Raw genomic sequence first — 25,176 nt, forward strand, 5'->3', positions numbered from 1 at the left:
AAACTGAGGTTTAAAGAGGTTAGGTAACTTCCCCCAAACGATACAGCCTTGGAATAAGGAAGAAAACGGTTCAAGCGTCATTAAGTGACATTATTCGTCCGTGTAGCACGCATGTTTGGCATCCCAGTTCTGTAAGCTTTAAGAATCAGAGAGTGCAATGCATGTGACTGCTAGTAAACAGCAGACAGATGAGAGAGAACACTTTCCGCGAGAGTGTATGAATGACATTGCATTAGAGCCGAGATCGGTCCACACGCAAGACAGGCAGCACAGGCGTGCCGAAACGCAAGGACGCCACAGCAGCAGCGCCCCGCTTACCGAGGCCATCGGAGGCCGAGAGCCGTGCGCATGAGCGCCGGAGCCTAGCGAATGGGAGGGCCAAACGGCGCCTGAACGGTCATCCCGCCTCTAGGGGGTGCCAAACGAGCTTGGCCCGCACCACACCCCGGCAGCACGCTCTTTTGCATGCACCAGTGCGCGGGATCTCCGGGTCCGGTGGAAAGCAGCTTCTTCAGGTTAGAGGTTCCGGATGTCTGCGGCGGGGACACAAGGCAGGGCGAAAAACCGAGGCTGAGTGAGTGACCAGTCCAGAAACCCAAACCACCTTCCTTTCTACCCCTTGAGGTAACGCCAGATTCAGCAGGATCTGGCTTCGGGGCGGAAGCAAGGGGAGGCCCTGCTTCGAGGGCGGGGTTGGAGTCGGGGAGACCCGGCTGGGGCGAGCTGTCCGGGCTCGCTGACACCACCCGCCTTCCCAGTCAGCGTCCTGTCCCCATCCCCACCGCTCCCCCACCACCCTCGCCCCCGGGTGCAGGCTCCCAGCCTGGACCTCGCCCTTGGGAACACGGATTGCTCCTCTCTGGGAGGAACCTTCCCTCCCTCCGCCCTCGGCTTTCCCCGCAGGTGAGGCTTCCATGGAGCGGCTCCTGGCCCAGCTGTGCGGCACCAGCGCGGTGCAGCCGCTCCCGGTGTGGGAGGGGGACACCACGGGCCACTGCTTCACTCAGCTCGTGCTCAGCGCCCTGCCCCACGCGCTCCTCGCCGTGCTCAGCGCCTGCCACTGGGGCGCCCCGAGGTAGGTAGAGACGGGTGCAAGACATCTGTCCGTGTGCGCCTGCAGACCTCACCCGAAACTCTCATCTCCGCGGCGGTGTAACCAGAATACGTAGTGAGGTCTCTGGAGGAGGGCAAAAGTAGAATAAAATCACCACTTTGCAGCAGTGTGGCTGTTTTGGGGCAGGTGACCTGTGTCGACGAAGATAATCCATAACCAATCTGTAAATGAAAATTTGGGTGAGTTTATTCTGAGCTTAAATTTTAGGATTATAACCCGGGAGAGTCTTTCCACAAAGGAACAGAGCACTCCAAAGAAGTGGGGGTACACAGGGTGGTTATATACCCTCAAAGAGTATGTTTCACATATGATTGAAATGTCCCTTTTACAATAGTCACGAGGCTGCTCTGTCAGCACAGCGATTGATGGAAACGGTAGTTAGGTCTGCTGTTTCAGTGAACGCCGCGGGGGTGGCAGGTGTGTTGCCTCGGGCTGGGGGGGGGGGGGGGGGTCACAGGTGAGCGCTGCAATCAGTTCCCAGCCTAAAGAAAGATGCTTAATCTTCAAGGAGATGCCAACGTTGGGAGGGGGAGGGAAGTTGCACCTTTATCTCAAGGGCCTTTGCTCTTGCCATAGGGAGTCTCTAAAGCAGATATACAATGCATGCTCAATGGCCTCGGTCAGGCCCTTTTGGAAAGACAAGGTCAGGCCGAATTAGGTTTACACCAAATGGCTTCCTCATATACTCCAATATATCCTATTACTTGCCATTTTTATTTTTCACCTGTCTTCTCTGAGCCTCCTAACATTATTGGAAGGTTAAAACAGATAATGCATTTAAGCATATAGCGCAGTGTGTGGCACATTTTTAAAGGCCTGATGCGTGGTAGAAATCATCACTTTTGTAGATTTTCAAATTATAAGACTGGTTGATGGCCCACTTGGGGCCAGTGTACCAGCCTCCAAGGGCCCCATATTCTTTCTTCTGTCCCCACATCTTAGGAAATAGAATTATTACCTGTTGACTTTCATTCCAATATAAACCCCTCCATATAACTGTGATCAGCTGGACTTTTTAAAATAAACCCAAAGCATTTTAATCTACGATTAAACTTTGTCGGTAGCCTAACCCTACCAACAAAGGGAGTGACAGATTCAGTTTCGTGCACCTTCATGGCATTCTGATATTCGCTGCTGCAGCTGTGTTTTCCTGTACTTGATTTTAGGGCAGACAGATCACCCTTTTGTTTATTAGCTATGTTTTTTGCATGACAAGAAGATATAGACAAAACTAAAGAGGTTTTTGTTTAGCTAATGGAGTCACAAAAATGATCCACACCGTCTTCTACAACCATCGGTAAAACAGAAAGTAGAATATTCTGAGGTTTCATAAAATTTAGGCTATAGTGTTAAAGTATAGAAGCTCTATGTAAGTCAAATTTTTATTCATGTAATGGTGCTTCAGGTGACTTTAAGGGTTATTAGGTAGATACTTTTGTGAAAATGAATACTCATCCCTTAGTGAGTATCTGTATGAAAATTTAAGATTTCTTTTCTAATTAGAGTCTCCATGTTCAGTTCAACCTTAACTCAAAATTGTCGATTTCTGTGGTGAAAGGATGATCAGAAATGGGGTGGGTAGATTACAAAATGGATTAGGTTAATCCAGGAAGACTTCCTGGGAGAAAAGACCCTGGATTCCAGGGTAAAATGGCATAGAAATAAGGTGTGCAAGACAGAAAAGGGAGTTGATTCTCTCTAGGTGAGTGATTTATTGGAGGTATGTCTGGGCCCTGAGTCAGCCATGATGTGCTTCCTTTTCTCTTTTTCCCCTTGTCCCCAGGTATCCAGATTACATCCTACACTGCAGTTCTGGCTGGCGCATCCGACTTGCAGCCTCCTTCCTGCTCTCCATCTTTCCACTACTAGACCTCCTTCCAGTTACTTTGCCCCCAGGGGCAGGCCCAGGGCCCAAAGGGCTAGAGCTACTAGCAGGGGGCGTGGCAGCTGTGGCCTGGATGAGCCACAGCCTGGCCCTGTGGGCATTGGCTCATTCCCCGCATGGCCACTCCCGGGGACCCTTGGCTTTGGCTCTGGCTGCCTTCCTGCCAGCCCCAGCGCTAGTGCTGACCCTGCTATGGCACTGTCAGCGAGGCACACTGCTGCCCCCACTTCTCCCAGGTCCCCTCTCCCGCCTGTGCCTTCTCATCCTGCAGCTGACTGCACTCTTGGCCTATGGACTGGGCTGGGCAGTCCCCGGGGTGCCACAGGAACCCTGGGCCCAGGAGCCCTTTCTGTCTGAGGGACAGGAGCCTGAGGTAGCTGAAGATGGGGAGAGTTGGCTGTCACGCTTTTCCTATGCCTGGCTGACACCTTTAATGGCCCGTGGGGCCCGTGGAGAGCTCCGGCAACCCCAGGACACTTGCCGACTGCCCCACAGGCTGCACCCAACCTACCTGGCCCGTGTCTTCCAGGCACACTGGCAGGAGGGAGCCCGGCTCTGGAGAGCCCTGTATGGGGCGTTTGGGCGGCACTACCTGGCACTTGGACTGTTGAAGCTGGTGGGGACCATGCTAGGATTCTCAGGGCCCCTGCTCCTGTCCCTCCTAGTGGGCTTCCTGGAGGAGGGGCGGGAGCCACTAAGTAACGGCCTGCTCTATGCCCTGGGGCTGGCCAGTGGGGCCATACTCGGTGCTGTGCTGCAGAATCAGTATGGCTATGAGGTGCGGAAGGTGACACTTCAGGCACGGGGGGCCGTGCTGAACATCCTGTACCGGAAGGCTTTACATCTGGGGCCCAGACGCCCTCCTGCTGGGGAGGCCCTGAACCTACTAGGCACTGACTCTGAGCGGCTGCTCAACTTTGCTGGGAGCTTCCATGAGGCCTGGGGCCTGCCCCTTCAGCTGGCCATCACCCTCTACCTGCTGCACCACCAGGTGGGTGTGGCTTTCGTGGGCGGTCTGATCCTGGCACTGCTGCTGGTACCTGTCAACAAAGTGATTGCCACCCGCATCATGGCCAGCAACCAGGAGATGCTACAGCACAAGGATGCGCGGGTTAAGGTGAGAGGCTGCTTGGGGTCTCTTAGCAGTCTTGAGACCCCACCCAGCATCCTGGTCCCCAGGTCCTCCCATGTATGGTGCCTGAAGGAGTGAGTGTGATCTAGAAGTTAAGACCTCAGACTGGAGAAAGACAGACATGGGTTCACATCCCATCTCTACCACTTACTGGTTTAATTGCCTCAGGCAAGTCACTTAACCTCTGGGCCTCTGTTTCCTCATTTGTAAAATGAAGATAATAGTTGTTTGCCTCATAGGGTTGTTGGGATCATATGAGATAATGCTTGGTACAGTGCCAGTCACAAAGGAAGCACTAGATAAATGTGGCCCGTTAGTAATATTATAGTTTCAGCTCATGCAACCCTAGGAGGTAGGAAGTAACCTGTCTGGGACCACATGGGTTTTAAATGTTAGAGCCGGGACCCAAGTCTCCCACCTCATCTCAGACACCATCCCATGGCCGCATGTGGAGAGGCCTAGGAGAACCCCAGCTACCCCTTAGGGGTGGGCTGTGGGGAAGGGAGGAGGTCACTCTCCTGCCTGGGCCAGTTCTAGGTGTTGAGGGTCTGGCTGAGTCAGTTCTGGGTTCTGCAGTGATGGTGGGGACCTTTACAGAGGGGATGGCAGGCTGGGGGTCTATACGGCATAGTTGTCAACCTCTCACTGGAATAGCTCAGAATACTAACAGGCAGGGGGAGTGTCCCTGATAGCTAGTTACGGCATGAGGCCTTTTTCCCTACCTGAGACAGCTACACGCTAGGTCTCCAGGGCCATCTGGGAAGGCTCCAGTGCCTCCCTGGCTTGCAGGCTGGGGATGTGCAAATGTTACGATCCAAGAATTTCCTCTGGCCTTTGCCTTTCTGGCCTGGGCCCATTGACCTGTGTCACCCTGAGCTGTAGTACAGCCTCCTACACCTGTATACTCCTACAGGCATAGTTCCCACACTACCCAAGCCACGGGCCAGACTGGTGACCAGCACCCGAAGCCCACATCTTCTGGCTTTGGCAAATAGTCCTTAGTCCCTCATCTAATGGAAAGAGGGCTTTACCCCAGCGGGTAACGCCCCTGCACTTTCCACCACTTCATCTCCTAGGATGGTGGGGGGATTCTAGCTCCAACCTGCCCCCAGCCAGAGCATATGGAGGAGAAGTGAAAGACTGGCAGGGCAAGCAACCCAGGGCTGTAAAGGGTTTGAGGGCAGGGTTTCCAGAAAGGGTTGAGGAGAGGCGGAAAAGCAGGGCTAGGGAAGTACGGAGTATCTGGGGGCTCAGAGTACTCAACGTGCTCTGCCGGGACCCTGGGGAAGACGGGCCAAGGAGAAGACACAGGAGCAGTGTCTCCACTTCACACTGCTCTCTTTTCCTTGTCCCTAGCTCATGACAGAGCTACTGAGTGGCGTTCGGGTCATCAAGTTCTTCGGGTGGGAGCAGGCGCTGGGGGCCCGAGTAGAGGCTTGCCGGGCTCAAGAGCTAGGGCAACTCTGGGTCATCAAATACCTGGATGCGGCCTGTGTGTACCTGTGGGCTGCCCTGCCAGTTGTCATCTCCATCGTCATCTTCATCACCTATGTCCTCATGGGGCACCAGCTCACTGCCACCAAGGTGAGGACCAGGAGGTGAGGAGATGGCTGTAGGAAAGCATGAAACCTGCAGTGCAGTGGGGAGGTGGGCTCAGGCCCTCAGTAGTGGCTGGGAAGGAGGGAAGGAGGATGCCTGGCTGCCTTATCCTTTCCCAACCAAGGGGATATTCTCTGAAGGGGACTTTTTCTGGGGCCTCAAATATATAACCTTCCCTCTGAAGGAATTCCTTTTTTCCCTCTCTTCCTCCTTGCTTTCCAACTTCCAGTCAGGTCCAGACTCCATGTTAGGTCCCCTTAACCCCATTCTGATGGCCTTGGGAAAGAAAAATCTGATCTAGTGCTGGGTCCAGCCAGGGCTAGACTTGGAAATTCCGAGAAGTTCTCAAAATGAGTGAGGCCTGTGTGCTTATCAAGATGTAACCTGGATCCCTGAAGGACCATCTGGGATTTCTAGGATTCTTGGAGTGGCCACCTCTGCCACCTCTAACCCAAGGATTGTCCAGCCAACCCCTCAGTTCTGCCGCTGCCCTGCCCTTCCCTCCACAGTCCAGTCCACAGGGCCACCTGTAGAACAGGCCTTCAGATAGCTCCCGGGCTTCAGGTGATGCTTCACCCCTCCTCTACCCAACTTAGGTGTTCACGGCTCTAGCACTGGTGCGCATGCTCATTCTGCCCCTCAACAACTTCCCTTGGGTGATCAATGGCCTCCTGGAGGCCAAAGTGTCTTTGGACCGGATCCAGCGTTTCCTTGACCTTCCCAACCACAATCCCGAGGCCTACTACAGCCCAGGTAATGGGGAGCTAGAGGGCAGAACCTGGCACGGGTGAGGAGGGAACTATAGCCCCTTGGGCGCTGTACAGACATGCTGCCAAGAGAAGCCAGAGGCGGCAGAATCCAGGCCGAGCAGGTGGCCATTTCCTCGGGGAGACTCCTCAGACCAAGACTGAGGCTGCATTAGTTCTGGGTGGGTATATAAGGGACAGACAAGCCAATGACATGCCCCTGGTTTACCCTCCCTGAGCTGGTAGGTTGTGGATTAGAAGCCCAAATTGAGTGATTTCTTCCCTGTTCAGACCCCCCCACGGAGCCATCTACAGTATTGGAGCTGCGTGAAGCCCTGTTCTCCTGGGACCCAGTTCGAACCAGCCAGGAGACCTTCATCAGTCACCTCGAAGTGAAGAAGGTTCGTTGGTCAGACACCCTGGGGGCGTCCCCAGACTAAGGAGGGAGATACAGACTCAGTGACAGATAAACAAGGACGGAACCAATTGTAGCTAGACGGCCCTGTAGCTCTGGTTACTCAGGGAGGGACTGGAGGGGTTTGTGGGAGCAGATTCTAATCGGAGAGGAGGTGACACCTCGTTTTTGAATGCCGTTCCTCCAGCACACAGCTTTTTCAGAGTAGTCACATCTCTCCTTGGTCTTTAGACAGCTCACATCCTCCCAGTCCAGACCAACAAGTAAGTTTGTCTCCACGTCCCTCAGAGGCTGTTGAGTTCTGAACAGACTGCAGAGCTTATCCAGCATCTCCCCCAAGCTGGGGACCTGGGGAGAGGCGCAGCATCCCTTTTGGAGAAGGATCTTGCAAATAGGATAGATAATCCTCTATTTAGCCTGGTGAAAAGGAATCACACCCTGTGACTCATACCCGGCATGCATCGTCAAAGGAGCACTTGAAAGAACATTCCTGGCAGGACAGTGACTCCTGTTCACCCCTGTCCTGAGTTTTCTTTCTCCCCTGACCCCTTTCTAACCCTTTGCCCCACAGCTCAACCCAGCATTCCCCAGTGGTACCTGAACTGCTTCCACCACATTTGGCTCACATTTCTGGCTTGGGCTGTATGTTTTGTTTTGCTTTTTAGTTCAGGCAAGACAAGGCTGGAATTTTTCAAAGGAATTTTACTAATGTGTCAGTTGGGGCTTTTTTGGATATAAGTCAGAAACCCACTGGAGCTAGCTTAAGCAAACAAGAATTTATAATAAGGATATGGAGAGGAATTGCAGAATCCAAAGGCAAACACACAGCCAGATCTCAGCAGCCACCCAGAACCAGGCCTCGACTTGCAAGCTGTCCTTCTGTCTGCTTCTCTGTATTTGTCTTGTTCTTCTCTCACTGTGGACCCACTCCTCTGAGCAGAAGATGTGACTGCAGAGAGCCCGCCCACTCACAGACTGCAGCCCAAAAGAGAGAATTGCCAGGGAAGGGTCTAGGATTGGTCCAGTGCCCACTTGTAATGGGTCAATCCTGGCTGGCAGGGTGGGGGCATCACAGACACCTTCTGGGAGCCCCACCTATTTCTAGAGGAGGAATTTTTTTTTTCCCTTTATGTACAGGGAGATAGCTCCATGAATGTATGTTGCAACTCAGAAATGAAGGGAGAACAGAAAGTTTTAAACTGCAAATCACAGAAATGGGTACCTGTGCAAAGCACTGCTTTTTGCGCTGAGATGTTGGAAGTTTAGCCGCAGGTGGACTTAGCCAGCCCAGCATCCAGGCCCCAAAGCCTGGAGTCCTCTCCCCTTCCCCATTCTGGGATGCCTGCCTCAGAGCTTTCCTTGGAAGTGCTTGGGAAGTTTTCCTCCCATTCTCGCTGGCACACTCCTCCTCTTCAGAGACGCAGACAGTGACACTGATAGCTCCTCTGAGTGGAGAATAAAACACCCCACTTCTCTAGGTCCAGGAGTGTCAGTCACTGAGCCACAGCTCTGCCTGTGGGGTGGAGATCCTTCCCTACAGACTAACTAGGGCCTAGAGAGAAACCTCCTGGGATGACTGGCAGCCCATGGCCTCCAGAGGGAGACCTGACACGTGTGGCTTCCTTGCAGGGTGTCCTGGTGGGCATCGTGGGGAAGGTGGGCTGTGGGAAAAGCTCGCTGCTGGCCGCCATCGCTGGGGAACTCCACAGGTAAGCAGCCTCTAGCACCCTCAGTCCTCAGCTCCACCCTTCAGCAAGCACTGACCTATCCCCTGCTGTGTGGTGGACACCTCTTTAAGGGCCAGAGATGCCAAGATGAACAAGACCCGGTCCCGTTCTTGGGATACTTTTCAGTCTGGAAAGGGGAGGGTGGTCAAGAAAATGAGTTATCATAATCGTCACACCAGAGGGTTCTAAGTGCCATCTTAGCGAGTGGAGAAATAAATGGAAACATCTGGCATCAGCTGCTCTTTCAGAAGATGTGGTTGTGCAGGGAAGGGATCCAGAGAGGAACAGAGGTGTGAAGCAGGGCCTTCTTATTTCACGGTGAGAATGAATGACTGCAGGCTGGTGGCCATACTCTTCTGAGCACATCTAGATTTGACAGCTGCTTGGCTGCAGCCAAAGAGAAATTTCTCTCCTTCCCAATCCAGAATGAGTTTGCAGCCTCATGAGGACTCAGTGGCTGCCAATCCAGAGAGCCATGTGACATGAAGGGGGAACCTCTGTCGAAGATAGCAGTCTGGAGAGGCTTCTGGGAGGCAGGGGCTGGGCTTGGAAGGACCCAGTTGGGAACCAGCCCCCCATGATGCTGGCCTGGCTCTCTACAGGCTGCATGGGCAGGTGGCAGTGTGGGGGCTGTCCAAAGGCTTTGGCCTGGCCACCCAGGAACCCTGGATCCAGTTTGCCACCATCCGAGACAACATTCTCTTTGGGAAGACATTCGATGCCCAGCTGTACCAGCAAGTGCTAGAGGCCTGTGCCCTCAACGATGACCTCAGTGTGAGTGCCTGGCCCTCAAACCTGGCCGCCTGCTTCCCTGTGTCCCTGACACCTCAAATCAGAGCCTTGCTTCTCTGGAAAGGGGTTGCTTCTACCCAGGCACCATTTACCTAGGGCTGGCTGTCAGGCTTCCGTCCTCCCAGAGTGTCCAGTTGCTCAGTTCCCCCTTCCACGTAGGGCCCAGAGGAGTGGTGGTCACTGGGTGTTCCACACAGCAGTTGGGGGAACTCTGAGGCCTCTGGGGCTAGAGGAGGGTTCCCTACGAGGCTTAGCTCTCCGTAGGTCTGACTAGTGGTTCTGGTTCAAGAGGCCGTCCCTCACCTCCCACTGGGAAGGCTTGGGAGGGTCACGGTTACTCTAGGGAAGCCTGGCAAGCCCTGGATCCCCCGCACCCAGAGAACTAGAGTTAGGGGAATGAGATTCCAGATTTCTCCCATGCCTTCCCACCCAGCCCCATGTCCCCTGCAGGACTGTCACCACTACCCTGTCCAGGTAAATGCAGAACTTCCCTAGAAAAGAAGACCTGTGACTTTGACCAAGGGGCATCCTATGTTCATTTATTTATTTCTACATCAGGCATTTTCCAAATGTCTGCCGGGTACTGGGAACTGTTCTAGGTGCTAAGAGAAGAGATGAATAACAAAGCTGTCCCTCAGGGGACTCACCCTCTGGTGCACCACAGGTGCTTCCTCTGGTTTGGGGACCCCTTACCTAAGGGGACCACTCCTGAGGCCACAGGAAGGCTCAGGGTACATTCCTTCTCTAAAACCCTATGAAAGCTTTCACATCAATTTTGCCCGTCATCATCCTTGCCTGTTACAAAGGCAGGGTAGTGGGTATGATGGAGTGGTTAAGAATCTACGTTCACGTCCTATCCCTTACTTACTAGCTGTGGAACAACCTTGGGCGAGGTAGTTACTCTGAGCTTTGGCATCATCTGTGAAAAGGAGATAATGCCAACTTCATAAGGTTGTCGTGGGGGTCGGATGAGAGGATGCTTGTAAAGCGCTAAGCACATAGAAACTGTTCAACAAACGCTAGTCATTGTTGGAATTATGGGTTATCCTCTCTGGCTCACTCACCCCAAATTTAAGTCCAGTCTCCTCAAACTCCCTGGCTCTCTTGACCCCCCACCATCTCTTCCCTGCAAAAGGTTAGGAAGTGGGGTACAAGGTACTGGGGAGCTCGCTGACCAACACCGGGGGGCCTGTCCTGTCAGATCCTGCCTGCTGGGGACCAGACAGAGGTGGGGGAGAAGGGTGTGACCCTCAGCGGGGGACAGCGGGCCCGGATTGCCCTTGCTCGTGCTGTATACCAGGTATGTTAAAGATGGGGGAGTCTGGAGCCTCGGGAGCTTGGCTGAGAGAGAGGGGATGGGGATGTTTTTGTCAGCGTCTGGTTTCTTCCCTCCTTACTCCATGTTCCTGAGGTATTGGTCCCTTGGTCATCCCATCCACCTTTTGTAGAGTCAAAGCAGAATTAAAGGCCCTTTAAAAAGCCATTATGTGGGGGCTGGCCCCGTGGCCGAGTGGTTGCGTTCGCGCGCTCCGCTGCAGGCGGCCCAGTGTTTCGTCGGTTCGAATCCTGGGCGCGGACATGGCACTGCTCGTCAGACCACGCTGAGGCAGCGTCCCACATGCCACAACTAGAGGAACCCACAACGAAGAATACACAACTATGTGCCGGGGGGCTTTGGGGAGAAAAAGGAAAAAATAAAATCTTTAAAAAAAAAAAAAAAAAAAAGCCATTATGTGGCTTGAGTTGCTGGGACCCAGCAAAGTTGAGCACTGGCCTTGCTTGACTAGGGGGAGTCCACCCTCAGGTCTCACCTCCTTCTCTACTGCTGTAGGGGTAGCCCCCAGAGTTCTTCTCGACTATCTTCTCTGACTGCCTCAAGATCACGTCTTAGGAGAGGTCTGGGTTCTGCCAGAGGACCTGGGCCTTGGTACCCATGGTGTCCCCACCTCTCCCTAGGAAAAGGAGCTCTATCTCCTTGATGACCCTCTGGCTGCTGTGGATGCACATGTGGCCAATCACCTGCTGCATCGGTGCATCCTAGGAGTGCTGAGCCACACCACACGGCTGCTCTGCACACACCGCACTGAGTACCTGGAGAGGGCTGACGTGGTGCTGCTGATGGAGGCCGGGCGCCTCGTCCAGGCAGGTAATGTCGGCCACCAGGTGGGAGCCTGGCCAAGTAAGGGACCCATCTGCCTGGGTGTGACAAGGGAAGAGTGGCAGATGGATTGTCAAGTGCATAAACTGCTCCTTCTCTGTGTGTGGCCTGGGCCCGGTCATCCTTCTGTCTAATGGGAGGCCCTCTCCTGCCTTCACAGAACTGGTGTGAGGAAGTGGAGAGCAGGAGGGAACGGTGTACACCGGTGAAACGCCAGTGGATGTGGGGCTTGGGCTTTGTGACTGGGAGCTTCAGGAGCTTAGAGGCCCAGGATCTCTGAGAACAGTCTGATGTTCTTAGAGAAGAGAAAGCAGTCAGATTTAGAACAGTCTTTTCATTAAAAAAAACAAAAAAACAAAAAAACCTCTGAAGGAGTATTATCCAGAGGGATGTGACCATCTGCAAGTTCAGCGGGAGAGAAACAGGAGGAAACGGGGCTCCACCAGAGTGTTAGGAATTTCGTGAAGCATGAGGAGGAATCTCTGCAGTAAGGAGAGGTGACCTCTGGACAAGGTGCTTCTGAGTGGCCGTGACTCTCCTTCTAGGGCTGAGCATTTTCTGTCTGTGCTGATTGGACTCCAGACACAGAGGAGTGGACTTGATGGTCCTACTCAGAGGTGGGGGTCCAGTGAAGGGTCCTGTTAGGAAGGGTCAGGTAGGACGTCCAAAGAAAATAGGAGGTGGATTGGCACACACATTTAGAAAGCCGTAGTATGTACCCAGACAGCCCCTCCTCATCTCTCCTGCTACCTTCCAGGGCCTCCCTCTGAGATCCTGCCATTGGTGCAAGCTGTCCCCAAAGCTTGGGCTGAGGATGGACAAGAGTCTGACTCAGGTATGGCCCGGGGGTGAGAGGAAAGGGCTTGCTCTTCACCCCCACACTGGAGAGATATGTCTGCTACAGTTCTGAAACACTGAGGTTTTCAACTGTTGTCCTGCAACCTTGTTCACCACTGATCTCCCTGATCCCCGCAGCCACGGCCCAGTCAGTACGGAACCCAGAGACAACAAAGGAGAGGCTGGAGGTGGAGGAGAGCACATCTGGCCGCCTACTGCAGGAAGAAAGCAAGAAGGAGGGCGCCGTGGCCTTCCACGTGTACCGAGCATACTGGAGGGCCATGGGCTGGGGCCTGGCCCTAGCCATCCTCCTCTCTCTGCTCCTCATGCAAGGTAGGAGTAAACCCTGGAGCCTCTTATCCCACCCACAGCCCTGTTGTCTAGTCCCCATGACATCCATCACCTTGTACTAGTCATTACAAAGCTCAGAGACTCACCAAGCTTGGGCAACAGCTGAGACAGGAGGCAGGCCCCCAGTTCTGAGAGCGTCCCAGGGGCCAGAGGGGTGCGCTCTACAGCCGTCTTCTGATCTAGCTCCCCCAGGCTAGCTCCCATTCTGTAAATTCAAGCTCACACTCTCCCTGGATCTGAAGGGCGACGGCCCAGGAAAGCAGCGCACACTAGGGAGGACTTGGGAAGGTGGCAAGGTGGGGAGGGCCAGGGGGGTGAAGAACGGTAGAAATCAGAGTCAAGGGCAGAGAAAGGGGGTGTTTGACTAGAGGGAAACTTTCTCCTTCCCATCCCCACTCAGCCACGAGGAATGCTGCTGACTGGTGGCTCTCCCACTGGATCTCTCAGCTGAAGGCAGCCAAGAACGGCTCCCAGGAGGTGCCACCCTCCACCAGCCTGGGCTCCACTGGGCTCCTCTCTGCCCAACTGCTCCTCTTCTCCCCTGGAAGCCTCTAGTGAGTGGCTGGGGCTGGGGCTAGGACCAGGTCTGGTGCTCCCAGAGTGGTTGTCAGGCAGGGAGTGAGAGTTGGGGGCTGGTGTTCCAGGGGCTGTATCTTCTGGAGGGCAGGGAGAGGTGGCCTGGGGAGGGGAAGGGACCCCTGAGTGGCCCTACTTTTGGTTACCCACAGCCCCCTCCCCACCACCCAGCACTTCAGTATTCCCACTGCCCAAAGCTGCCCCCAATGGCTCCTCAGACATCCGTTTCTACCTCACCGTGTATGCGACCATTGCTGGTGTCAACTCCCTCTGCACCCTCCTCCGGGCAGTGCTCTTTGCGGCGGGCACCCTCCGAGCGGCCGCCACCCTGCATCGCCGCCTGCTGCATCGAGTCCTTCTGGTGAGGGGATGGGGGGGGTGGCATGGGGGAGCCCTCCCAGGACCTGGGCTGCATCGGGGGCCCCCATTCTACCTCCTAGTCCTCAGGAGAAAATAGCCCCTCACAGTCGGGTACAGCCCTTAACAACTTGAGACCTGGAGAGGCCGAGAGCAGAGCGGCTGCCTGCATTCAAACCCAGTTACTTAAGCCTGCAGCTTTCTCATCTGGAAAATGGGGAGAAGAGAATCTTCCTCAGAGTCACTTCTGTTTTGGACTTCAAGTGCAGAGGGCTGAGTTAATCACCCCTGAGTTTGTGCGGGTCCCTTTTTTGTTTTATTTATTTATTTATCCATCCCCTTTTACATGCATACCCTATTTCCATTTTCCCTCCTTTCCTTGATAAGCAACCATTCTAAGTGCATTTAATTATGTATCTTTTTGTTTGTCTTTTTGCAAAATGCCTATGTTTTGTGTGCACACATTTTTAGAAATGACATTCTGTTTCTTAGTTTTTATTTAGGGCTGTTTCTGAGATCCATCCCTGTTGCTATGTGTACATCTAGTCGAGTGGTAACCCATAGACTTATTATGAGGGTTAAATTAATTAGTATATGGAAAGTGCTTAGGACAGTGCCCGGCACATACTAGTGCTCAATTAGCAATTATTATTAATAATATTGTTATGGTTACAAAGCCCTTTCTTGTCTGTTATCTTCTTAGGGCCTCATAATAACCCTGTGAGGTAAGTGCTATTAGCCCCAATTTACAGATGAGGAAACTGAGGTTCTGAGAGTGTAAGTAACCTGAGCAAGGCTGGTTCCATGGAGAGCCAGGCCGTGAACGCAGTGACAGTCAGGGAGCAGCTGTCCACTGTCCTGCCTCTCCTGCAGGAGCCAAGGAGGGGACATCTTCAGACTGAAAAGGGATTTTCTCATAAGCTGGCAATAGGAGGTGCTTCAAAAAGTACTTTGACCAAGTTCCCTGCCTTGAGATAGGACTGTGCCCCAAGTAAAGACAGAGAGTTGGAGGACAGGGAAGGGAAGGGGCTGTCTTTGAGACTGTACCTCCCAACAGGAATCCAGATAGCTAGCAGTTCCTGAGCACTTGCTCCGTGCCAGGCAGACGGTACGAAGCGCCTGCTCTGCGTATAGCCTTTAGTCCTACTAACAGCCCTGTGAGGTGCACTTCCATTATTACCTCTGTTCCTGAGGTGACGAACAGGGGCCTTGAAGAGATTAAGCCTCTTGCGTGGGGTCTCGCATGTAGTAAGTGGTAGGGCTGGGATCCGAGGAGCAGGCTGACTGCAGAGCCTGAGCGCTTAACCGTGAGATAATACTGACTTTGACTGCCGCCCTCCCCACTCCGTCCAGCCACAGGTAGTCAGGGTGTTCCTCCTGACGTCTAACTACATCTCATTCACTGGCCTTCTTCCCCATCTTCCACAGAGAGATTTGCTCCCTGCCCTTGAAAGGGGAGTAGGCATGTCCAGCAGAGGCAGAGGAGTGGCCAGCATGGCCTCTGAGTCACCACTGACCTGAGAGTTTCTCTCTTTCCCACCCTGGAATATTCCTCCTCTAAGCTCTGCCAGCCCCTCCTCTCTGCCCCCAAACTCTGAGGACACTTTACTCCTTTCCTATTCTCTACCTTTCCCCAGGGCTGCCCCCAGCCCCTTTCCCCAGGGCTGCCCCAGCCCCTTTTCTGCCAGGCCTTGACCTCACCCAACCACACCCCTTCTTCCAGGCACCAGTGACTTTCTTTGACTCCACGCCCATGGGCCGGGTCCTAAACCGCTTCTCCTCCGATGTGGCCTGTGCGGATGACAGCCTGCCCTTCATCCTCAACATCCTCCTGGCCAACGCAGCAGGCCTACTGGGCCTCCTGGCTGTGCTGGGCTCTGGCCTGCCCTGGCTGCTGCTGCTGCTGCCACCGTTGAGCGTCATCTACTATCGTGTGCAGCGCCACTACAGGGCTTCCTCACGGGAGCTGCGGCGTCTCAGCAGCCTCACCCTGTCTCCACTCTACACCCACCTGGCTGACACCTTGGCTGGCCTCCCCGTTCTCCGAGCCACTGGGGCCACCTACAGGTGTGTGAAGTCTGCCTTTCCCAACCAGAGCCAGTGGGATGAGGGCTGGGGGAGGGGAGAGAGGGGCCCCTGAGAAGGGCTGGAGAGAGGAGCTTCAGTTCTCCTGAAAAGGGAAGGATGGGTGAGGCATTAGGAGAAAGAGAAAGAAACAAAAAAGGGACCATGAAGCAAAGCAACCCCCCTACAAAAGAGCACACTGGCCTCTCTCTACTCCTGAGGTGAGGCCTATGGGTATGCAGATCAGCTCCAAGAAGGAGGCTTTCTGCTGGGAAGGAGTCTGGGCGGGTCAGTGCAACAGTGGAGCCTCCTTGCTTCCTTCCTGGCCTCCCCCAGGTTTGAGGAGGAGAACCAGAGACTCCTGGAGCTAAACCAGAGGTGCCAGTTTGCTGCCAGTGCCACAATGCAGTGGCTGGACATTCGGCTACAGCTCATGGGGGCTGCAGTGGTCAGCGCCATTGCAGGCATCGCCCTGGTGCAGCATCAGCAGGGCCTCGCTGACCCAGGTGCCACCCTGGGACCCTTCATTCTCACCTCAGAAGCATGTTATTCCTACCCCTTGTCCCCTAGCTTTCCCTCCACCATCCCCCCAACATTTCTTCCTGCCACCCAGAGTACCCTGTGAGGATATGTTGTAATTCTCATCACCCCCATTTTAGAGTTGAGGAAGCTGAGTCTCAAGGAGTGACTCGCCCAGGTGGTGGTGGATCTGGGACTAGAAGGAGTCTTCTGACCTTCTGCTCCTTGTCCCTGCCCTGCCCCACTCCATCCCCAGCACTCTGCCTGGCCCACCTGTCCTCCACCTGTCACCTCACAACCTCACCACAGGCCCATTCCACTCCCTTGCATCTAGTCTCCTATGGCCCTGGTCTGGGTCCTGGCATCTTCTTGGTTCTCTGCTGGCTTCCTTTAAATGCCCACCGTTCACAGGTTGGGATTCCCCCGTTCTGCCTCACCCCTCCCTGCATGCCTCCCAGTGTCCAGGCATCCCCTAGCAGCTGGTGCTTCTCTCCCCCAGGACTGGTGGGCCTGTCACTGTCTTATGCCCTGTCCCTGACGGGCCTGCTTTCGGGCCTGGTGAGCGGCTTCACGCAGACGGAAGCCATGCTGGTGAGCGTCGAGCGGCTGGAGGAGTACTCCTGTGACCTGCCCCAGGAGCCCCGGGACCGGCTGCCGCAGGTAGGCCTGCACCCCTGCCTCAAGCCTGGGCGCTGGAACCCTGAGGGACCCTCCTGATGGCCTCAGTTCCTTTCCTTTCACTCCTCACCATCTCTCTCAGCAACTCTAATGTCCCTGCGTGATGTCCCTGTTCTTCATGGTGCCTCTTGTCTTTGTGTCCCTTCTCCCCATCTCTCCTGCACTTGCCCCCATTCCCCCTCTCCTCTCATGCTGTCTGCTTCTCATTCTCTCCTCCTTCTACTCTCCAACCTCCCTTCTCCTCCTCATTCCTCCCCATCTCACTCATCTCCCTCCATCTCCCACCACTAGCTGGGCATCGGCTGGCTGACCCAGGGGAGCGTGGAGTTCCAGGATGTGGTGTTGGTCTACCGGCCAGGGCTGCCCAATGCCCTGGATGGGGTGACCTTCCGCGTGCAGCCTGGAGAGAAGCTGGGCATCGTGGGCCGCACCGGCTCCGGCAAGTCCTCCCTATTGTTGGTGCTCTTCCGGCTGCTGGAGCCCAGTTCCGGGCGAGTGCTGCTGGATGGTGTGGACACCAGCCAGCTGGAGCTGGCTGAGCTCAGGTCTGGTGGGAGAAGAGGGGAACCAGACTACTAGCACTTAGGAAGGCCCAGCCAGGAAGGCTGTATATAAATTTAGGGCAGCCAGGGCGGACCAGGGGGCGAGGTGGTGGATAGGATGAGCAGGCGAGGAGAGCGAGCTCCTAGTGCCCAGGCCCAGATTCACACAGTCTTCAGTGTGACCCAGGCCCACCTTTCAGCTTCATCTTTCTTGTACTTCCCAGCATACACCCTCCACTCTAGACCACTAGTCACTGCCTCCTGAGTCACCTCCCAGGTGCTGTGCCGGACACTGATCCCCTCAGCTCTCAGGCTCGGCAGGTGGTGCTTGGGACAGCTCAAGACCTGGGCCAGTGGCCCCTGGCCACAGTGGCCTCATCTGGGGCTAATATCTCCCCACCCCCACCCCCAGGTTAACCTAGTATGGTTTTCACTGAGTTCCATGACATGGGAAAGGTAGAGAAACTCTGGCCTAAAGGCCATTGCTGATCCCAGGCCCTGCCCCTACCCTACCTGCCTCTCTTCTAGCCTGTGGTGGCCTTACCTCAGCTCCACCATACAGCTTCCAGGACCCAATTCCAGGCCCACCTCCAACCTCGAAGCATCCCTTCCCCATTCGTCTCTGGTCACTCCTTGCCTGTCACTCCTGTCCCAGTGACTGCTGGAGTCAGGACCACACAGTTTAGTCCACTCTTGTTCTCTGTTTTTTGCACCTCGGTGAGATGTAAACTCCTTAAGGACTAAGTCTGGGCCTTTGGTTTCTTTGTATTCTTCATAGCACTGCACAGTTCTTGGTACCCAGCTGACCAGGGGAATAGTGGGGCTTATGTTCAGGTCTTATCCCCAAGCTTCCTGGAAGTGCTAGACCTACAGCTAAAACCTGTGCTGGAGCAGAAGTGGCTATATCTTCAGCCTAGACCCCATGTCCTGTCCTCTCCTTGTCCCCCAGATCTCAGCTGGCTATCATCCCCCAGGAGCCCTTTTTGTTCAGTGGGACTGTGCGGGAAAACCTGGACCCCCAGGGCTTGCATGAGGATAGGGCCCTGTGGCAGGCCCTGGAGCAGTGCCATCTGAGGGAGGTGATCCTATCCCTGGGTGAGTACCAGGCCTACCCTGCAGGGCAGCAGAAGGAGGGAGCAGGGAGGAAGCAGGGAGAGGCCCGGGACCTGAGGGTGAAAATGCTGTGCCTTGCAGGTGGTCTGGATGGTGAGCTGGGTGAGGGGGGCCGGAGCTTATCCCTGGGGCAGAGGCAGCTGCTGTGTCTGGCCAGGGCTCTCCTCACAGATGCCAAGGTAAGGCAAGAGAAGGAAACATTCAAGAGGGCCAGGAAGAAGGCAGGGGACATGTCTGGGGTGAGGAAGTGGGTTGGGGAGAGGACTCAGGGCACCAAGTTAGTTTCCTTTTAGAGCTGGAGGTCGGGAGCTGTAGACTAGGCCAGGCTGGGCTGGCCTGGCCAGGAGTGGGGGCTAGTGGTTGGGTAGGAGCCAAGGCTAACCCTCTTCTCCCTTCTCCCCACCACTCCCTCCACATGTTCCAGATCCTGTGCATTGATGAGGCCACAGCAAGCGTGGACCAGAAGACAGATCAACTGCTCCAGCAGACTATCTGCAAACGCTTCGCCAATAAGACAGTGCTGACCATCGCCCACAGGTGTGCAAGCGTCCAGAGTGAGAATCTAACCTGAGGTTATCGCCTCAGGGACCCAGGGGTCAGGGCGCTAGAGACTCCAACCCCCCATGAATCTCAGCTCTTCATTCTCCAGGGCCTTTATAGCACATTGTCTGAGGGAATCTGCTCCCCCTCCCCTAGCACAGAGCCAGGAGGTAAAGCCTGTGGGGCAGACCTGTGCTGTCCAGGAGAGGAGAGGAGGGGACAGGGGTCACTTTTCTTCTTTAGGGTTTTGTCCCTCATCCCTCCACTGACGACCGTATCCCACACAGGCTCAACACGATCCTGAACTCGGACCGGGTGCTGGTGCTACAAGCAGGGAGGGTCGTGGAGCTGGACTCCCCTGCCACCCTGTGCAGCCAGCCCCACTCGCTGTTCCAGCAGCTGCTGCAGAGCAGCCAGCAGGGAGCCCGCTCCTCTCCCTGAAGGCCCCGAGCCCAGTGCCCACCCTCTCCCCACCCTCTGCCAGGCAGGTGCAAGAGGCTGGCTGCTCGTTTACATCTCCTCTGTGGCTCTACCTCTCCCTCATTCCCCAGAGGGGAAAAGAGTGTCCTGGGTTCCTCTTTGGAAACGGGGACAGAGTCCCAAGGCTCCCCCAGAACCAGGCCTCTGCTCTGGCCCTCTTGCATCTGCGACTCCAGGCAGGTTTTTCTGGCAAAGGAGCCAACTTGTACTTTCATAGTTTTATTTGATAAAATTCCCATCTTACATTCTTGTATTAAAAAAATAATATTTCTGATGTGAGGCTGAGGTCCCTCAGTGTGTGTACCCTAGCTGAGGGGTGGCAAGAAAGGACCACTCCAGTCTGAGGGGTGGAGGAGGTGAAGGAGGGCGCCGGAAAGCCTCACCTCCCATCACAGTGCTGTGGTCTTTCCAGGCTCAGGAGACAGGTCAGGCGGCAGGGGGAGCCCTGCTGGCAGCATGCTGACCTGACACTCCTGGTCCTGGCGGGCTGGGGCATAGTGTGGGGGTGGATAGCAACAGGGTCCAGGGGGGCAGATACCCCGGCGCCAGGCCCTCAGGGTCAGCAACACTGTGGACAGGACTAGGGCAGCAGTGAGGGCTCCAAACACCACCACGGCCACCAGGCTAGACTCACCTAGCCCAACCTCCTGCCTCCGTACCACCTCTTTCACTGAGATGCGCAGCAGACCAGCCCCCACGCTGTGGGGGACAGGCCCTGTGGCAGGTACCACCACAGCCGAGGTGGGCCCCAGGGGGCTGTCTGCTGTAGTGGTGGGGTCCGGGACAGGTAACACTAGCTCACAAGTCTTGCCGCCATAGCCACTGGGGCAGAGACAGTCAAAGTCATGGACACGGTCCCGACAGCGGGCCCCTCTCTGGCAGGGGCGGCTGGCACAGTCATCCAGGTTGATGGTGCAGAAGCGTCCAGCAAAGCCCTCAGGGCAGAGGCAGGAAAAGCGGTTTATGCCGTCCAGGCAGGTGGCGCCGTTCGCACAGGGCCGCATCAGACAGTCGTCCACATTCACCTCACAGCGGGCACCCACAAAGCCCGCCAAGCAGCGGCACGTGAAGTTGAGGGCATAGCCATTGTCGTCCTGGCACTGCCCGCCATTCCGGCACGGGGAGCTGGGGCGGGGGTGGGAGACGGCATTGATACTGACTGACACCTACAGGGTAGCGCAGGTCAGCATCCTGACCATTGCCCCCCTCCTCCTAGCTACGTCACCTTGAGCCACTCTGCACCTCGAATGCCTCATTTTAAAAACAAAAATAAGAATAGTACCCAGCTTCCCAAATTGTAAGGGTTAAATGAGATAACCCAATGTCAGGCAGTCAGCACAGGGCCTGGCCCAAAGGCAGGGCTCAAGGTCAGTGTACTCTTGCCATCCTTGCGGGCTCTCAGGCCTGAGGCAGATGAGGACAAGTCCAGTCCTGCAGGCCCGTTTCCTCATTGAGAATGAGGTGTAAGGCTGCCATGTGGAACCTCCTTAGGGGCTGCATCCCAGCCTTCTTGGGAGGCTGAGGGGAGTCCTAGGGCGGCCTCTACCTCCCCACACCCACTGTCCCCAGTCAGAGCTGTCACACGTGGATCTGTTATTACCTCCAGCTCGTATAGATATTTTGTTGAAGAAATGGTTCAGGTGGTACAAAAACATTGAGAAACCCTGAACTATGGACACTTTGGCAGGCTGGGGTTTTATCTTCAGGTGTCCGCATGTTGGGCTTCTGACCCTCAGCCCTAAGACTTCGCCACCACCCTCTCAACAGTCCTGCCTCCTCCATCTTCCGGTCGCCAGATTCTGTCTGACCGCCCACTCATCCCACCGGGCCAGCACTCACCCTGCTTGCTCACATGGTCCAGCTTTGTGCTCACAGTCACGCCCATGGAAGCCTAGTGGGCACACACAGTGGTACTCGCCGCCCCCGTCATATACGCACTGGCCTCCGTTCCGGCAGGGGGACTGCGTGGTACAGATGTGCTCATCTGGAGAGGAGACCCGGAAGGCTCTGGGATAGCCCCTCACGTCTGGCACCCCGACTTGCCCAGGCCCCACCCAGGGCTCTGTGGGTATGGCTTGTACTACAAACCCACCCTGGGTTGGTATGGTGTCAGAGAAAGCAACAACAGTGAATTTGGAGTCAGGAGGCTCCTGGCACTGTCAGTCTGTCTCAAAGTGACTTTGGACAAGTATCTCATTTGTGAGTCTTGGCTTCCTCATCTGTAAAATGAGTACAATTTTCAGCAGCTGCCTCATGGAGTTATGTTGAGGACCAATTCAGACAACAGATAGGTATAGTCTAAAATGATGAAATACCATGTAATTGAGGGATTGAGCCAGATACAATAGCTGTTCAGTAAATATGGATGGATGTTTTCCCAAGACATACATTCTCCCTAGCCCCACAGCCAACTGTCTCTACTCCCCTACCTTTGTCACAGAACTTGCCCGCCCAGCCACTGTGACAGATGCACTGCCAGGGCTGGTGGCAGGTACCATGCTGACAGCCAGGCATCCTTACACAGCGCTCACAGTGCAGCCCCTCCCAGCCTGGGTCACACCTGATGGGGAGAAGCACAGGGTCAGGGCTTCGGGTAGGGGATGTAAGGAAATGGAGGAGGCAAGACCAGAGCCTCTAGAAAACAGAAGGACGTATGACAGCCCTAAGGGAAAGCAGGCCCTAAGGGAAACCAGGTGGGTGTAGGGCTGTGCAGGGTCATGGGAAACATGGAATCAGACCATCAGACACAAGCATCAAGTCCTCATTCTGCACTTACTTTCTGATGCTTAGTTTTTCTCCTCTGTAAATTGGGGATACACCTGGTAGGGGTGTATTAAATTAAATAAGATGATGTCTGTAATTGCCCCCAGTACCACTCCTGGCATGTCTGAGGTGCTCAGAAACGTTTGAAAAGAAGAGTGACCTTGAAAGGTCACCAGGACTATCTTCCCACCCTGATTCCAGGGCAAAGGCCTGACCCATGTCAGAGAGTCCCAAACACCCCAGCCTGACCAGCAGCTTGCCCTGTCAGTTCATTTCCTTATGTCCAGACACCCTTTCCTCTTGCTGCCAAATTTGCCCAACCCCCACCACAGTGAGTCAATTACTCAAATTCATAGAGAAGGACCCTCTTTCACAAGCGTTTCTCCCCAGCAATCCTCTAGCAGCCTTCCGTTTCCAGGCTAAACCTAACTCTCTTTATATCTTTCCTTTATCTCCCTCTCTCCTCGTGGCTTCCTATCTCCAAACTCTCTCAAGCTTCAGGTCTTTCTCCTGGTATCTTGAGGATTGTTTCAGAATTCCTGGATCAAACTGGTGAGAGTAAAGTGGGAGACACAAGCCAAAAGCCAGGCACAGGGGAACCGGGGGTGGGGAGAGGATGGCCAGCCTGCCCTGTGTGCCATGAGGGCATGGCAAGCGAGCAGTAGGGTCTACACGCCTAGACAGTCTGTCCCGGGACTTGACCTGGTTGTGGATGTGGAGGGCTGGGCAATGGGGAGCAAAAAGTTTGGGAGCACGTGCTCAGGAGAGGTACCTGCAGGAGCCGTCAGGCGCACAGCAGCCATGGGCTAGGTCACAGGAGGCGCTGCAGTCATCAGCTGCAAGAGATTGATGTGGGAGGGGTGAGCCCGGGGTCAGGGTTCCGCTCCCTGAGATGCGGGGGCGGGAGAGGATCCGGGGTCCCGGTAATTGGGTGGGTTCAGCTCTAGGGCAGGGCAGAAAAGACACTCATTCCATTCCAAAGACGACCTGGGTCGGCCAACCGCGCGGGTCGGAGCGTCTGCAGTGCTGTCTCTGGCCGGCAGAGGTCAACGTGAAAGCGAGGGACGGCAGGACAGGGCCTCGACATGAGCCCTGGGGGCGCGCTCACCTCGGGCAGGCTGAACGGGCGCCCCTAAGATGCACAACAGGCACACGAGATGCAGGCAGCGGCAGCCGCTGGGCATGGTCAGCGCCGGCCCCAGGAGGGACGGACGGATGGACGGACGGACGGACACCTGTGGGACGGCACAGGTTGGGAGGCAGCGGGACGCGGAGATAGCGGTTCGGACTCCGGTTCCGAGTGACAGGAGCGGAGCTAGGAAAGGGGCGGCGGGACAGAGTGGGGTGGGGGTATCGAGGGCAGGGGCGGCGAAGGGTTGAGCAGGCGAGGGGATTGGAGACGGGAACCTGGGAGCGGACTCTGTGGGAAGAAGGCGACGGATGGGCAACGCAGAGCGAGGTCAGGGCGCGAGAAGGACCAGGCTGGGAATGCAGTCGGACGGAGGAGTCCGCGGGGATGGGGACAGCGCCGAGAGGCAGCCTCGAGCACGGAGGGGACGCGAGGGCCGGTTCCAGGCCGCTAGCCGTCTCCGCCCCCCACCCCCGACCCCCAGGACTTGCTCCCACGTCCCCTTCCGATCTCTGTCGCGCTCGGCTCGGCCGCTGCGCGGGGCCTGGAGTCCCCAGAGCGCCCCTCGCCCTGCGCTCCCCTGCCCTCGCGGTCCTCACCTTGGACTGGGAGGCGGCGCGCCCCGCGGCGCAGAGCGAGGCCGGATCCGACGGGCTCCGCCGAGGGCCGAGCTGGGGCGGGGGCCGCCCCTAGCGGGCCGCGGGGCCGGGAGCCGAGGCGGCTGCCATGCGAGCCGAGTGCTCGGGAATCTGGGGCTCAAGGCGACCCCGAGCGGCGGCGGCGGCGGCGGCTCCTCGCGCGCGCTTAGGCCGCCTGCCAGGGGCGGCGTGTGCCGGCGGAGCCCGCCTCCCCCTCCCTCCGCTCCCCGGGCTGCCGCGGGCCCGCCCCCCGCCCCGCTGCCACGCACCGCGCGCAACTCGCCCGGAGCTCGCCCCTTCCTCCGCGGCCTCGCCCTCCCCTCGGCCCCCACCCTCTGCTGCCGCCCAACCTCTCCGAACCTCGCTTTCTTCAAGAAAGGAGGAGATTATGGGAGCCTAAATGGGAGCAGACTGTAAAGTGCCGGCCAAACGTGCGCAGCCCTATTATTCTCCGATCTCGCATCCCCGCTTTCCTGACCTGCGCCTCTCACCCCACGCCCCACCTCTGCTCTCACCAGTCCGCTTCCCATTACGCTTCTCATATATACCTCATGCCCGCTCAGGGCACATTGCTGCTCCCCGCCCTCCTCCTGTCACCAGCCCACACCTCCTCCGTTTGTAAATCCTACAACACCTGCTTCATCTGTCTGCTCCTCTCCTCCTCGGCTCCCTCCGCTTCTTTCTCTCTTCATCACCATCTACAGCCTTCCAGGATCGACCCATGCCTATCCGAATCTCAGCCCTCCTAGCCCCGCATGCCTCCCTCCGTCAAGTTTGTCTTTCCCACCCCTTTCCTGTCCGTGACCGCTACCGGGAGGCCTCCCTGAACTGGGGACGCCCTTGACTCGTAAATGTTCCCCCCAAGTTCCCACTTCTGTACCCCGGATCACATCCGTTCTTGACTTCAGGCTAATCGTCAACTGCCCAAACCCAGAGCTCAGGCTGAGAGTTCTGTGGGGGGTATGGGGGAGGACTACCCCTCCAGGCTAATGGCTCAGAGACACCTGGGCAAGGCAAGAAC

General features: G+C 56.0%; 2 protein-coding genes across 4 annotated transcripts; one reads left to right on the forward strand and one right to left on the reverse strand.

Annotated features, from left to right (window-relative positions):
- The first annotated feature begins 384 nt into the window (after positions 1-384).
- Positions 385-19,899, forward strand: ABCC10 (ATP binding cassette subfamily C member 10). 2 transcript variants are annotated; one of them, XM_001497482.6, is made up of 22 exons: positions 385-574; positions 904-1,075; positions 2,898-4,116; positions 5,488-5,715; positions 6,327-6,483; positions 6,768-6,877; positions 8,521-8,600; positions 9,221-9,392; positions 10,612-10,710; positions 11,367-11,556; positions 12,326-12,403; positions 12,544-12,738; positions 13,157-13,310; positions 13,504-13,693; positions 15,413-15,756; positions 16,090-16,259; positions 16,772-16,932; positions 17,242-17,495; positions 18,442-18,587; positions 18,687-18,784; positions 19,030-19,142; positions 19,433-19,899. In XM_001497482.6, the coding sequence occupies exons 1-22, from the start codon at positions 466-468 to the stop codon at positions 19,584-19,586; spliced, it is 4,593 nt and encodes a 1,530-aa protein (XP_001497532.4). In that variant the 5' UTR covers positions 385-465; the 3' UTR covers positions 19,587-19,899. The 2 variants fall into 2 exon arrangements, with proteins under 2 accessions (XP_001497532.4, XP_005604001.2); XM_005603944.4 differs by having other exon boundaries at positions 513-624.
- DLK2 (delta like non-canonical Notch ligand 2) lies at positions 19,829-24,384 on the reverse strand. 2 transcript variants are annotated; one of them, XM_014734439.3, is made up of 6 exons: positions 24,117-24,384; positions 23,497-23,623; positions 23,161-23,224; positions 22,055-22,185; positions 21,465-21,609; positions 19,829-20,750 (listed from the first exon to the last, which is right to left on the reverse strand). In XM_014734439.3, exons 2-6 carry the CDS (start codon positions 23,570-23,572, stop codon positions 20,015-20,017), a joined length of 1,152 nt encoding a protein of 383 aa, XP_014589925.1. In that variant the 5' UTR covers positions 23,573-23,623; positions 24,117-24,384; the 3' UTR covers positions 19,829-20,014. The 2 variants fall into 2 exon arrangements, with proteins under 2 accessions (XP_014589925.1, XP_070100739.1); XM_070244638.1 differs by having other exon boundaries at positions 23,497-23,703.
- Positions 24,385-25,176: the final 792 nt, after the last annotated feature.

The sequence above is a fragment of the Equus caballus genome, chromosome 20, assembly GCF_041296265.1.
Source record: "Equus caballus isolate H_3958 breed thoroughbred chromosome 20, TB-T2T, whole genome shotgun sequence".
Taxonomy (NCBI): domain Eukaryota; kingdom Metazoa; phylum Chordata; class Mammalia; order Perissodactyla; family Equidae; genus Equus; species Equus caballus.